General features: G+C 37.2%; 1 protein-coding gene across 1 annotated transcript; it reads right to left on the bottom strand.

The window, feature by feature from the left end:
- Nucleotides 1–3,119: 3,119 nt before the first annotated feature.
- LOC149152048 (cysteine-rich receptor-like protein kinase 15) lies at nucleotides 3,120–12,132 on the bottom strand. The gene is made up of 6 exons (XM_089439252.1): nucleotides 10,935–12,132; nucleotides 10,618–10,757; nucleotides 10,262–10,472; nucleotides 9,933–10,167; nucleotides 3,992–4,142; nucleotides 3,120–3,759 (listed from the first exon to the last, which is right to left on the bottom strand). Exons 1-6 carry the CDS (start codon nucleotides 11,893–11,895, stop codon nucleotides 3,424–3,426), a joined length of 2,034 nt encoding a protein of 677 aa, XP_089295378.1. The 5' UTR covers nucleotides 11,896–12,132; the 3' UTR covers nucleotides 3,120–3,423.
- Between the last annotated feature and the right edge of the window lie 2,438 nt (nucleotides 12,133–14,570).

Here is a 14,570-nt window from a genome sequence, read left to right as displayed (position 1 = left end):
AAAATATTTGTCATAATGTGACGTTGGGCTATGGTTGACCTTGATTATAAACCCATGGGATTTATATTAAACCCTAGTATTAATATTATAAACCCTATAAATAATATTATAGCTTGGGAATATGAACCCTTAAATTAATAAACCCAAGGGATTGATATTATAAACCTAGGTGAATAATAAACCCAAGGGATTTATACTAAAACCCAAGGATTTATAATCACAATGGAATAATATTAAACCCATGGGATTAATATTATAAACCCAAGGTGTATAAACCCTAAGATAAATATTATAAAACCAAAAATAAACATGGTTGACCATGGTTGATTTTCGTATTGAGACAATATGTCACAATGCGATGTTGGACCATCAATAACCATGATTGATATTATAAACCCTAGGGAATAATAAACCCAAGGGTTTATTAATAAAAACCAAAGGGATTATAAACCCAAGGGAAAAATATTAAACCTAAGGGAATAATATAAACACAAGGTATATAAACCCTAAGTTAAATATTGAAAAACCTAAAAAAACATGGTTGATTTTCATATTCAAACAATCTTTCTCATAATGTGATGTTGGACCTTGGTTGACCATGCTTGATTTTCATATGAAGATAATATTTGTCATAATGAGACGTTGGATCATGGTTGACAATGGTTGACTATGGATGATTTTCATATTAAGACAATCTTTGTCACAATGTGACAATGGTTATTTCTCATGGTGAACAATGATTGATTTTCATATTGAGACAATATTTCTCACAATGCGATGTTGGCCCATGGTTGATTTTCATATTGAGACAATCTTTCTCACTCGGTGATGTTTGACCAATGTTGACCATGATTGAACATGGTTGACGATGATTGACAATGGTTAAGCATGGTTAATTTTTATATTGAGACAATCTTTGTCACAATGTGACATTGGACCATGGTTAACCGTGATTATAAAACCAAGGGATGTATATTAAACCGTAGGATTAATATTATAAACCCTATGAATAATATTATACCCTAGGAATATGAACCCTTAGATCAATAAACCCAAGGGATTGATATTATAAACCCAAGGGAATAATAAACCCAACAGATTAATACTAAAACCCCAAGGGATTGTAAACCCAAGGGGAAAATATTAAACCCAAGGGATTAATATTATAAACCCAAGGTGTATAAACCCTAAAATAAACATGGTTGACCATGGTTAGTTTTCATATTGAGACAATCCTTGTCCCAATGTGACGTTGGACTATGGTTGACCATGATTGATTTTCATCTAGAGACAATCTTTGTCATAGTGCAACGTTCGACCATGGTTGACCATGGTGGATTTTCATATTGAGACAATATTTGTCACAATCTGATGTTGAGCCATGATATATCATGATTGATATTATAAACCCAAGGGATCAATATTAAAATCCCAAGGGAATAATATTAAACCCAAGGGAATAATATAAACCATAAGATAAATGTTATAAACCCTAAAATAAACATTGTTGGACATCGTTTACCATCTTTGATTTTCATATTGAGACAATGTGACGGTGGACCATGGTTGAACATGGTTGACCATGATTGATTTTCATATCAAGACAATCTTTTTCATAATGAGACAGTTGACCATGCTCAACCATGGTTGACCATGGTTGATTTTCATATTGGAATAATTTTTGTCACAATGTCACGTTGGACCATGGTTGATTTTCATATTGGAACAATCTTTGTCACAATGCGACGTTGGACCATGGTTGACCATTATTGTCACAATGTGATGTTGGACCATCGATGACCATGAAGGACAAAATAATTCTTCTAAGAAGGAGCGTGTATGATATACTCAAGCCGAAACATTTTTGATATGCACCTATGAAATTATCTTAATTTGAAATATTGAAATTTAAAATGGCTTTGAGTTTGAAACCAATGGAAAATGTTAATAGTTAAGAAGCCTAGTTTTATATTCCTGATTCATTCGATCAATAATGTTTCACAACCTATAATTCTTAAGGAAAGATCCACAATGAGGTGATAAATAGTAAGCTATGAATCTCCCAACACCACTAAATCTTAAATATTTGTTTCTTTGACCAAATTGCATAATTGTCTAACCTCAAATGTATTCAATTTCAATTTTTCCACTAAATGCAAAATAATTTGCCTTGCTCCAACCACCCCACTTTACAATAATTTATTAAAAAATATACTTAATCCAATTAAACAATAAAAATTATTTTAATATTTTATTTAAAAAAATATTATTAAGATAAATACCTCTTAACCCTTACATATTCAAAACCTTTAGACATATAAGTTACTATTTTTTTAAATTAATAATTAATTAATAATTTCTTTCAAAACCTGTCAACATGTAAAATATAATCTTTTAGAAATTAATGGCTAATTAGTAATCTCCTAAAATTGAAAGCTGATTAATTCACTCAAAATGGCACTATGCATTTCGCAAACTCCCATAGAATGAGATTCACAAGCTTTTGCAAACTCCCATAGAATGAGATTCACAAGCTTTAATTTCACAATTCCAAGTGGCATCTGGTTTATCTTTGTTATTTTTTAATTATATTAGATTAAATGGAAAATAGGGAAATTATTTCATTAATGAAAAACATATATTTTTATAAATTCAATTAAAGTAATATTCAAAACATATTAATAATTTAAAATATAAAAATATAAAAATATTTTTAAATTTATACTTGTGAAATTAAAATTTTTAATTTATTAGTTAAAATAGTTATTAATTTAAAATTTTTAATTAAAAATAAAAATATCATTTTATTAATTCGATGGCGGCTTGGTGCAATCTATTGGCCCCTTCTCCTCACTGACTAACTCACCTCATTAACAGGGACGTGATAAAGAGAAAAGGTAACATGCAATCGCCCGCCTTCGATGACCACCAGTAGCAGTAGGACCAGTAGAGTCGATTGGACCTGGAGCAGGAGCAAGAGCAGTAACAGTAGGATGGATTTTCGTATTTCAAAAATATTTTCCACATATAAAACATAAGCTCATACTGAATTTATGTTTTCATATTTCAAAAATATTTTCCACATATAAAAGATAAGCTGATACTGAATTGTAAATCTCATCTTATATTTGTACATACATATTATATTCAGTGTTCTTACGAAGCATTAAAACAATATAGATTATTACAACAAACCACTTTAAGCAAAGCGATGCAACCTTGTATCTTTCTAGGCCGTTGCATCTGCTGACGAACCTTGCACCTTCCTCGGCAGTTGCAATGACAGTACAAATTCAACATAGGCTGTACTTTATTTAATTTAAGCTTACATAAATCTACTCTATTTAATTTATCCTTACAACATGGAGCGTAGGTATCATATATATATAGCACCAAAAAGGGCCTTGCAATGAAGAAGTTGCATCATCTGGGTATCAAGATAGTAATTGAAGCATCGGCGTTGGATGGAGGAGCCACCGTAGGTGATACCGAGGAAAACGTGCCGGGAGACGCATGTGACAATCCAGAGGTAGAGCTGGTATAACTCACAAAAGCCGGCCTTGTTGGATTGGGTAAGCTCACAGAATGAGTTGAAAGCATCAAATTCACTGTGGACATTGGTGGACGAAGCGATGAGTCGGCTTGTGTACACAAAAGACCAATCTGAATGCTTCTCATGACTTCTTCCTCAACGCACGTTTCAATCATAACTGGATCAATGATCGGCACAATATTTTCTTGTTTGTATGATCTCCATGCCTGCATAATCCAAACAGGTATTCATTTTGATAAAACATAATATACGCGATGGAGATCCATAAGATTAGCCTTAAGAAATAAAGTTGTATGCTGAAAGCAATAAGGAAGCTATGTCAAAATGGTTTCACAGTGAAAAACCCCTAAACTTATATTTCCTTTCAACGGTTTATAGAGACAGGGACTAATAGCGTAGATACGCTCTGTAGGAGATAGAAGTAAAACGGTATCTCACCCATCCTAACAGCATCTGCATTTCGGACGGCAAAGTATAATCTGTGTTCTTTCTTCCTGTGACAAGTTCCAGAAGAAGAACGCCAAAGCTATAGACATCAGCTTTTACAGATAATTGCCCCTGCAGAGCATACTCTGGTGCCATATACCCGCTGCATATTCAAAGTACACTGTCAAATACTATGTACGGAGGGGAAATATGGAATATAGAAATGATATATTGAAAGTTAAATGCAAACCAATTCTTTGACCTGAATCCCGGAAAATAAAAGCTTAAACAACATCGTAAATATCCCAAAGCAAAGATGGCATATAAATTGCAATTATAATAGTGTCATTCTATCGAATCATTATAACGATAAAGTAAAAGTGTTGGAGATACTACACACCTAGGACCTTCATTACTGGCACATGCATACGCTTACTTAGAGCATGGGACTACATGCAAGATCTTTTCTGCATGATTTACTCCCTGATTTGCTCTTCTTTTCACTTTGCAATTGGCTAGTTCTTCTGCATGATTTACTCCCTAATTTGCTTCTCCTTTCACTCCACAACTAGCTAGTTCTTCTGCATGATTTACTCCTAATTTGCTTCTCCTTTCACTCCGCAACTGTCTAGTTCTCTCCGGAACTTGCTGTAGGTGTTGAGTCCTCTCATTGATCACCACTATGGCGCATTACCTTGGGATCTTCACCCGTTAATGCTATATCATGAGCATTGTAACCCATTTTCTAAATCAATCATTCCTTTTGTTCTTTCGTTTCTTTTAGTGTTTTTTCTCTGCAAAGTTGTGTGTTCAACCTTTACTAGATAGATTCATTTGTGCAGGTTTTCGAATACATTTACATGGTATCAAAGCCCACAGATTGCTAGATAAAAGGTGCACCAGTACTTTATTTTGCAGGCATTATAGCTTGGAGATCGACGATCGACAGAAAAATGGAGTTTCCCAAAGCATCGATCCTAACACCGTACAACTATCACGAATGGAAGGACCAAATGGCTCGATACCTTTGTGAGAAAGGGTTGTACTGGATTACCATGGCTGTAGAAGTGGAACCCACTTTAGCCATAGAGAAATCCAAGTACCTCAACTGCATGGATGAAGCCCACGGATCCATATGCATGTGCATCTCCCCAGAGTTGCAGTTTCATCTATCTCCCTGTAATACTCCCAATGAGATTTAGAAAAAGGTTGAAGAACTCTACGGGAAACAGGATGAAATGAAAGGACATCTCCTCGAAGTGGAGTTGTGCTCATTGGATCCACGGAACTATGACAAAATTCAAGACTTCTTCACCAAATATAATGATCTATTGCTGCAACTCAAGGGTTGTGGAATTGACAAATCCAAGGAGGAGAGTCGCCAAGTTCTCTCTATTATGTCAAAGCTCGGACCAAAATACTCCATCCTTGTGTCTACATTTCATTCAGTAAGGCTCACAACAGGGAAATCCTACACTATGCCTTCTCTCAAAGAGTTCATGGAGTCCCTCACTTTTGAGCAAGATAAACTCATTTGCATGGGGAAAATCAAACCTCCAAAAGCGCATGCACTTGCTATGCATGATGGCAGCGACAATAAAAATCACAGATCTGATTCAAATCAGAGAAATCAGCAGCAAAAAGACAAGGGAAAAGTGCATTCCCATCCAAAGAAGGAAGGGTACACCAAGCCCTTCAATGACTCCTCCGGCTCCAGAAATGAGAAAGGGAAGAAAGGAGACAAATGCACCTATTTTCACCGAGGATTCTATCCGGAAGCCTCCTACATGAAGAAACAAATTGACCAAATAGCAGAAATCCTTCAGAAGCACAACCTTGGGGACCACATCCCTCAGGGTGCCAAGAAGAAAATTGAGGATCTGCCACATGGGAAAGGTAACAATTTTCATGCTTTAGTTGCAATTAACTCTTCCCCTGATGCATGGATTATAGATTCTGGTGCATCACATCATATGGCTATTGCAAAGGAAGTCTATTCCTCTTTGGATGCATGCAAAGGACCTCCCATCCTCATGGGAGATGACTCACCTATTGAGGTCACCGGAAAAGGTAGAGTGGAACTTTTACACGGAAGCTTTGAAGATGTGCTTCATGTTCCAAAACTTTTGATAAACTTACTTTCAGTTTATCAGATCACTCATTTCGGCACCAGAAAGAGAATGGAATTCACTCCAGATGCAGTGAACATATATGACCTACATAGCAGCTCCAAAATTGCAACCGGTGAGGTAAACAATGGAGCTAGACTCTATACATTTTCTGAATTTATTGAATCTGAATCCTCCTTATTGCTTACACATGTTGATGATAGTAGTAGGCTTTGGCACGAGAGATTTGGTCACTTAAATTATAGGTATATGCAGCAGCTAAGCAAGCATGAGATGGTAGAAGGTTCGCCAAATATCAGTTTCTCCAAAGGAGTTTGTGAAGGGTGTGTCCTTGGCAAACATCCTAGAGAAAAGTTTGACATCAGCAAGACTCACAGAGCATCCTCTCCTCTAGATCTGATACAGTGATCTCATGGGGCCTTTTCCTCATCCTTCCATCAACAAAGTAAGGTATGTGCTTACATTTATTGATGATTTCTCACGGTATACTTGGGTGTATCTTCTTAGGGCCAAATTTGAAGTTTTTGCGCACTTTGAAGATTTCAAAGCACTAGTTGAGACATAGTCAGAGAGAGAGATCAAAGCTCTCCGTACAGACAATGGGGGGGAATATGTTAACACAACACTTTAGAACCTTTGCCTTGAGTCCGACATACAGTTGCAGCACACAGTTCCATACACTCCGCAGCAGAATGGAGTTGTTGAGAGAAAAAACCGATCTCTTAAAGAGATGGCTTCCTGCATGCTCCATGCTAAGTCACTACCTCATAAGCTATGGTCTAAAGCACTTAATTGTGCTAACTACATCCATAATAAATCTCCTCATAGGTTTGTCAAGGATCGAACCCCGTTTGAGGCTTGGAGCAGCACTAAACCAGAAGTCACTCACTTCCGTGTTTTCGGCTCCTGAGCATGGGCCAGGATCCCCTCTGAAAAGAGGAAATCTCTTGATCCGTAGAGCATTGAGTGCATCTTTGTTGGATACCCTAATGGTGTGAAGGGATACCGGCTCCTGATTTCCTCTATGGACAAGCTCATCATTGAGCGAAGTGTCAAACTTGAGGAAAGTCTTTCGCATGCACCTTAATTGTCGCATGCAGACACCTTTTATCTACCTCATGTCTGAGATGATGACTCAGTACACTCAGATGTAGATACAGAGCATGCAGATGCCGAGGTAGAGCATGCAGATGTAGAGACAGAGTCTTCAGATACAAATCCAATGCATGCATATGATGATCCACATCCAAGCCCAGATCGGGCTTTCAGCAGTGAATCAACTTCCCCTGTCATAAATTACAGAAAAATGAGCTTAAGTGAGATATATGCACAAGACTACCCAGCTGCTAGAAATGTTCTTGTAGGGGATAATTCTGATCCGCAAAGGACTAGCTCAAAGTTTATTGAGCCTCCTCTTGCCCTCACTGCCACTGAACCAACGCCATCCTGGTATTGTCATTTGGTTCAGTCTTCTAATCTTTAGTCTTATGCTGAGGCTGGTGGGCATCCCTCTTGGGAGTCTGCCATGGAGGAGGAGTATAAATCCCTCCTCGAGAACCAGACCTGGGATATGGTCCCCCTTCCTTCAGGAAGGAAACTTGTCCGATGCAAATGGGTCTATAGGACCAAAAGTGCTGCAGATGGTCAAATCACCAGACAGAAAGCCAGGCTAGTAGCCAAAGGTTCCAACAAGTGCATGGCATTGATTATGACGAGACCTTTGCTCTAGTAGCAAAGATGAATTCCATACACCTTGCACTTGCCATTGCGGCTGCCCAGGGGTGGGAAGTACATCAAATGGATGTGAAGAATGTCTTTCTTATGGAGACCTATCTGAGGAGATCTACATGGAGCACCCACATGGTTTTATTCAGGATTCATCTTTGGTCTGCAGACTGAAGAAATCTCTGTACGGCCTTAAGCAGGCCCCGAGAGCTTGGTATGCGAAGATGGATTCTTTTCTCTTATCACAAAACTTCGAAAGATGTAAGTCTGATCCGAATGTTTAAATGCTTAGGACACATGATTCTCTTCTTATCTTAGTTTTGTATGTGGATGATCTCCTGATCACCGACAGCTTGGTTTCAGCCATTGTTGCAGTCAAGAGGGCCTTGCATGATAGGTTCTTGATGACGAACATGGGTCCATTACACTTCTTTCTTGGTCTTGAGATCAGCGAGGATACCACATGCATCAAACTCTCTTAAGCTAAGTATGCACGGGATCTCCTCGAGAGATTTCACATGACTGACTGCAAGCCAGCACCGACTCATTTTCTGTCTAGGGTCCGCCTTGAGGCGGGAGGTGACACTCCATTAGTTGACAGTATTCTATACCGACAGCTAGTGGGGAGCTTATTGTACCTCACCCACTCCAGACCAGATCTCTCATATGCAGTAGGGGCAGTTTCTAGATACATGCAAGAGCCACATGAGTTACACTGGAATGTTGCCAAGCGCATCCTCCAATATGTGCAGGGCACCATCACCTTCGGGATTCGCTATGTAGCAGGAACTGCATTGAATCTCCTTGGCTTCACAGATTTTGATTGGGTGGGCGACAACATTGATCGCAAGTCCACCTCCGGATATTCACTCAGTCTAGGGTCTGGCCCTATTTGTTGGTCGAGCAAGAAGCAGGTTGCTATTGCTCTCTCTTCAGCTGAGGCCGAGTACAGAGAAGTAGTCAACATCACCATTCAGTTTCTGTGGCTACAACACTTCCTCACTAAGTTGTGTCCAGTTCCACTAGCCCATTGTCATTTGATGTGACAATTAGAGCATTCTCAAATTTTGCAGGGATCCAGTACAACGACAACAGACGAAGCACATAGAGATCCATATGCACTACATCAGACTTAGTATATGATCGGGTCATTGATTTGCAGTTCTGCCCTTCAACGAAACAGACTGTAGACATCTTCACCAAGACATTCACTGAGCAGAAGTTTCACTCTCTGCGTGATCGTCTTGGAGTGAAGGACACAGTTGCTTAGCAATTGTCTTTTCTTCCTCTTTTCTTTTGATTACATTGTATTTTGGGGAGGGGGGGGGGGGTTTCCCACTAAGTTTTCCCTCTTTCCTCAATTTTAGTACAAGTTGCACTGTATTTTGGGTGACCTTTGGCCTTAGCTACCATGGCTCATTTTCTAGTTTTCCCCATAGTGGTGTTCAGGGGGGGTGTTGGAGATACTACACCCCTAGGACCTTCATTACTGGTACATGCAGACACTTAGTTAGAGCATGGGACTACATGCAAGATCCTTTCTGCATGATTTACTCCCTGATTTGCTCCTCCTTTCACTTCGCAACTAGCTAGTTCTCTCCAGAACTTGCTATAGGTGTTGAGTCCTCTCTTTGATCACCACTATGGCGCATTACCTTGGGATCTTTAGCTAGTAATCCTATATCATGAACATGAACATTGTAACATATTTTCTGAATCAATCATTTTTTTTGTTCTTTCGATTCTTTTAGTGTTTTTGCTCTGCAAAGCTGTGTGTTCAACCTTTACTAGCTAGATTCATCAATACAAGTTTTCTAACATATTTACAAAAAGATGGTGATTGGAACTATAATTTTATGGTTATAATTTTGTAAATACATGAGACAGTATATATCATTCATTAGATTTAATCTTGTAGAAAATCTAACTAGTGGCATATGCTACGTGGTGCATTATAGCTCTTTCTAACTAGTAACATATATTAGACTATATTATGCTACTGGAATATATTTAATACGCTAATATACCTATAGCTCCAAAAATATTTCTTCGCTCAAAAAATATAATTGGTGAGAGTGATGATTGTCTTGGAGTCTTACTAAGTTCCAGCGACTCTTGTACTGACGTGAGTCTCATCGTCCGAAAAGATTTTTGCTAATCCGAAATCTGCAATCTTGGGATTCAGTTTCTCGTCCAACAATATATTGCTCGCTTTAATATCGCGATGAATAATCCGCAACTGAGAATCCTGGTGAAGATAGAGAAGCCCACGAGCTACTCCCTGTGCTATGTTGTAACGCTTTTTCCAATCGAGCTGGGTGAGTTTGTTTGGATCTGTATGCATGCATCCACGTTACTAATGAATTATAGTGATGTGACAGTAATATTTTTTAATCTACATATAACATAACGAATGGGAGTAGCTCACCGAATAGGATTTTATCAAGGCTCTTATTTGGTAAGTATTCATAAACAAGCAACCTCTCTGATCCCTCTGCACAACAGCCCAGAAGGTTCACGAGATTCCGATGTTGAATGTTTGCCACAAGTTTAACTTCATTCAGAAATTCTTGCTTTCCTTGCAGAGATTTTAAGGACAGCTTCTTCACAGCTATTTCCTTTCCATCAGGTGCTGTTCCCTGGGCGATTCAATTCAGACAAAATATGCGTGTGAAGATTTTGTAAAAATGAATTATTCTCTTACCACATATTTGCTTTCAAGCCAGAAATCTGCATCTATTTAAGAGTCTATAAACTGATAGAAATTTCCTAGGACTATTTTACCTTGTATACAGCACCAAATCCTCCCTCTCCGAGCTTGTTATCATCGTGAAAGTCATCTGTAGCAGCTCGCAATGTTTCCATGGTAAATACTATTTGACGATCTTCATCGATCAGTGTGTCTTCCTCGTCTTGCGCATCACCTGTATTATGGAATACATAGCTACATCAAATTATCAGCAAAAGTTCGTTCGTGGAACATTTGGTAGGGTTTTTGAAGAATACATGTGGAAATCGCGTTCAAAAAGTAGCTTTCCTAATAATCTAACAGAGCAGACTTCCTATTAATCTAACTTTCCTAATACCATAATGTGCAATACCTTCGTATCCCTTTCGAAATAGGGAAGCCTTCAATCTTCCCCAAGTTGCAAGCACGCATACAGATAACAGGACAAGTAAGCCGCCGACAGCACCTGAAATTATAGGTATTTTGTTGGAGGACTTCAGGTCGGAGTGGTCGATCTGCTTCGGTGATGTATTAGCCACTGTGTTGACTGGTGGTTCCGCAGGTTTAAGTGAAACTGCAGAGGAATTAAAGAAACTGTATATTTCATAACGAATTATGCAGCTTTTCATCAAACCTTGAACTCCGATATTTCCCGGTAAAACTACCAGAATATGATTCATTGTATTTGCCAGACATGTTGAGCAGTGGTCAGTGGGTATATCTCTGGTGCACTGGACCTGCGCGTAAATCTTTCGAAACGAGGAGTCAACAGCTGTACCGAAAGCAGATCGTTTTATTGCAGATCCAGATGTTGCTTCAGCTGACAAATTATATAATAGCTTCTCCACAGCGGCCGTGAAGACATCAGGGTTGGAGATATTGCCCTCACGGCGAGTATACCATCCATTAGGGTCCATTTTCCCGATGAAACTATAGTTTTCATAACGTAAGAAGCACTGGAATCGCCAGATACTCCCGCCAATGGCATTCCCACATTCTCGTCGAATGCTTCCCGTTGCGTCTTGTGAACAATTGTAGCATTCATCGAATGTCGTGTCTGCCCGGCATTGGAGCAAGGCATATACTTGATCAGGACTTTGGCCATATTCAGAAGTATTGAACCCAGTTTGGGGCGTGCGTTGAACGAGGGTATCGAAGACTGTATTCAGATTGCTCGCAAACTTACTGCCTTCTGTATAGTTATTTTCGTTGCACATAGGGTTCCAGGGTCTGCCAATAAGGGCATGAAGAATAGGGAAGAAGTGAGCAAATATAACGCAGAATAGAGTAATCACGATCGGGAAAGAGCATGGGGAATCTCTGAAGATTATCATGGTCACTGAACAAGAGAGAGCCTGTAGTTCATCAGACAATAAAATAATGCTCCTAAAATTCAATTATATCCTGCACATACATAAAACCTAAATTAACTAATAAATAGGCCAACCCATCATATTTTCAAGTTTTGAGCTGGTCTGGATTTTCCACACCCTAAGAAATACAACTGGTCAAGTCAGTCAAAATATGGACGTAGCTTACAAGGCAACTCGCATTGACTACCCTTAAAATTACAGGCCTCGTCTTGTCGCCGCCACTGAACGACGCGAAGGCAAGCTTTACGTAGGCGGTACTCTTTAACTATTCTGCATCTTATTACGTTCGGTAACTATAGCTGTTCGAAACCCACTGACCATACTTGTTAGGTTCGGTTACCATATCTCTGCCAGATTTACCACTCATTTTTATTGGGAAGGTGATTATATATTTTTGCTTTTGGTTTCTTAACATATTTTTCAGTTACAGTGAAAAATTGTTAATCGGGAAGGTTGATTATATATTTTTAGTTTTGGTTCCTTGACATATTTTCTAGTTACAGTGGAAATTTGTTAATTTGAGTTGTAAAATTTATATTAATTAAATATTTAAAAAAAATCAAAATAGTAAATGTTTTTATTTATTTAATTATTGAAGGTTTTTGGCAGTGCATTATATTAGATATTATTTTTAGGAATCAAATGCATTAAAAAAGTTATTCATCTATAATTATTTTTACTAATTTCTTATGATTTTTTAATAGTCCACTTAGTCGGGTGATGCTCACAGGGTTGAAGAAGTGGGATTGAAACTAGTGAAATGAATCACATAGCATCAGTCATCACTTCCGGGGTTTGCACCCTGTAATCGGAATTTCACAGAGGTCACCCATCCTGGCCTCTGGCTCAAGCAATTGTACTATTCAAAAATCATGAGAAATTAGTCAGTGAGGACTACCTCTCATAGAAATGGCCATAGATGAATGACTTTCTTAATACAATTGAATCCCAAAAAATTAAAAAATAATATCTAATCTTTATAAAAAAAATTGATATATAATTTTTATTTAAATAAGTAAATATAGTTATTTTTTAAAATAAATTTTAAATTATATAAAAAATATAATTAAAAAAAATTATATAATTATCTAATTCACTATTATATATATTATATAAAATAAAAAAATTGTAAATCATACGAAACTGTAGTATAGATATTTTTTAACTCGATCCAATATTTTTAGAAAAATGATATACCTATATATATATATATTCAAATTTTATAATTTATATATATGATATACAAATTGAGTTATATAAATTTGTTATTTTTTTAATTATAGTAATTTTTTAGATATTTTTTGGTATTTGTGTAAAAAGAAATTGAGAGAAATTGGTTGTAAGGGTAAACTTAAGATGTCTAGTTTGCAAAATGAAAATATTAAAAAAATATTCAATTTATTTATAAATTCAAAAATACAAAATATCTAATAAAATAATTCATAAAATTTTAATCACTCTGATTTATAATTTTAATTATATTTTAAATTACTAACCAAATTTAAAATAAATGATAAAAATGTTTAAAAAAAAATTGGATTACACATTTTATATACATTTTATATCTATATATGTTTGTTTTTGTTTAAGTAAGAGTTAATATTTTTCTAACCTAAAGAAATAGGTTAATTACACAAAATTGAAAGAAATAATTATAAAATAATCTGGATGAATCTAGATAGTTTAGTAACTAAAATATAATAATTTTCTTACTTTTAACCATATATAGCAATTTCCAAACATTGAAGTGACATAACCACCCAACTTGCAAGTTACTTCCGTTCATCCACAACATTGAATGGCACTTTCCACTTGGAAGTAACGGAAGAGTTTTCATGAATACGACGTAGTGGATGAGTATTCAACCGATCTTTTCATCCGAAAGGCAGCTTGCTTGAAAAACCTCACTGATCAAATTTGTATTATCAGTCCAAAGAAAAGGAAGTTTATGGCCGAAAATAAATATTAAAAAGTAGCAATCCTCGTCATGGAAAATAAGCATCTACTTCGTCACATGGAAAGTTACGCAATGACTTTCCGGACTTTTGACAGTAATGCAAGACTTTGACTGAATCTCCTCCGGACGATGTGTTTTCGACCCATCTTTTCTTGCGACTAGCTTCCGAAAATAAATATCATGTCATGGAAAATAAGCATCCACTTCCCCGCATTGGAAAGTTACGCAAAGACTTTCCGGACTTTTGTAAGTAATGCAAGACTTTGACTTAATCTCCTCCGGACGATGTGTTTTCGACCCACATTGGAAAGTTACGCAAAGTGACGACGGGACGATGTGTTTTCGTCCCATCTTTTCTTGTGACTAGCACCTTAGGGTGTTACGACGGGGCGATGTGTTTTGGACCCATTTTTTCTTGTGATTAGCACCTTAGGGTGTTACGACGGGGCGATGTGTTTTTGACCCATCTTTTTTTTGTGACTAGCACCTTAGGGTGTTACGACGGGGTGATGTGTTTTCGACCTATCTTTTCTTGTGACTAGCACTTTAGGGTGACTCAGGTGGGATGTGTATTCAAACTATTTTTTCATCTTCATGGCAACAGGACTTGAAACGTCTCATTAGTCGACATTCAATAATGTTCAAGTGGAAGACACTGAAGTTTGTGATTGAAAAAAAT

Source organism: Pinus tabuliformis, chromosome 9 (genome assembly GCF_031772625.1).
Source record: "Pinus tabuliformis cultivar Carrire ecotype Pingquan chromosome 9, CPIR1, whole genome shotgun sequence".
In the NCBI taxonomy this organism is placed as follows: domain Eukaryota; kingdom Viridiplantae; phylum Streptophyta; class Pinopsida; order Pinales; family Pinaceae; genus Pinus; species Pinus tabuliformis.
The sequence above is the reverse complement of the archived record's forward strand: the minus strand, read 5'-3'. Positions and strand labels throughout refer to the sequence as shown.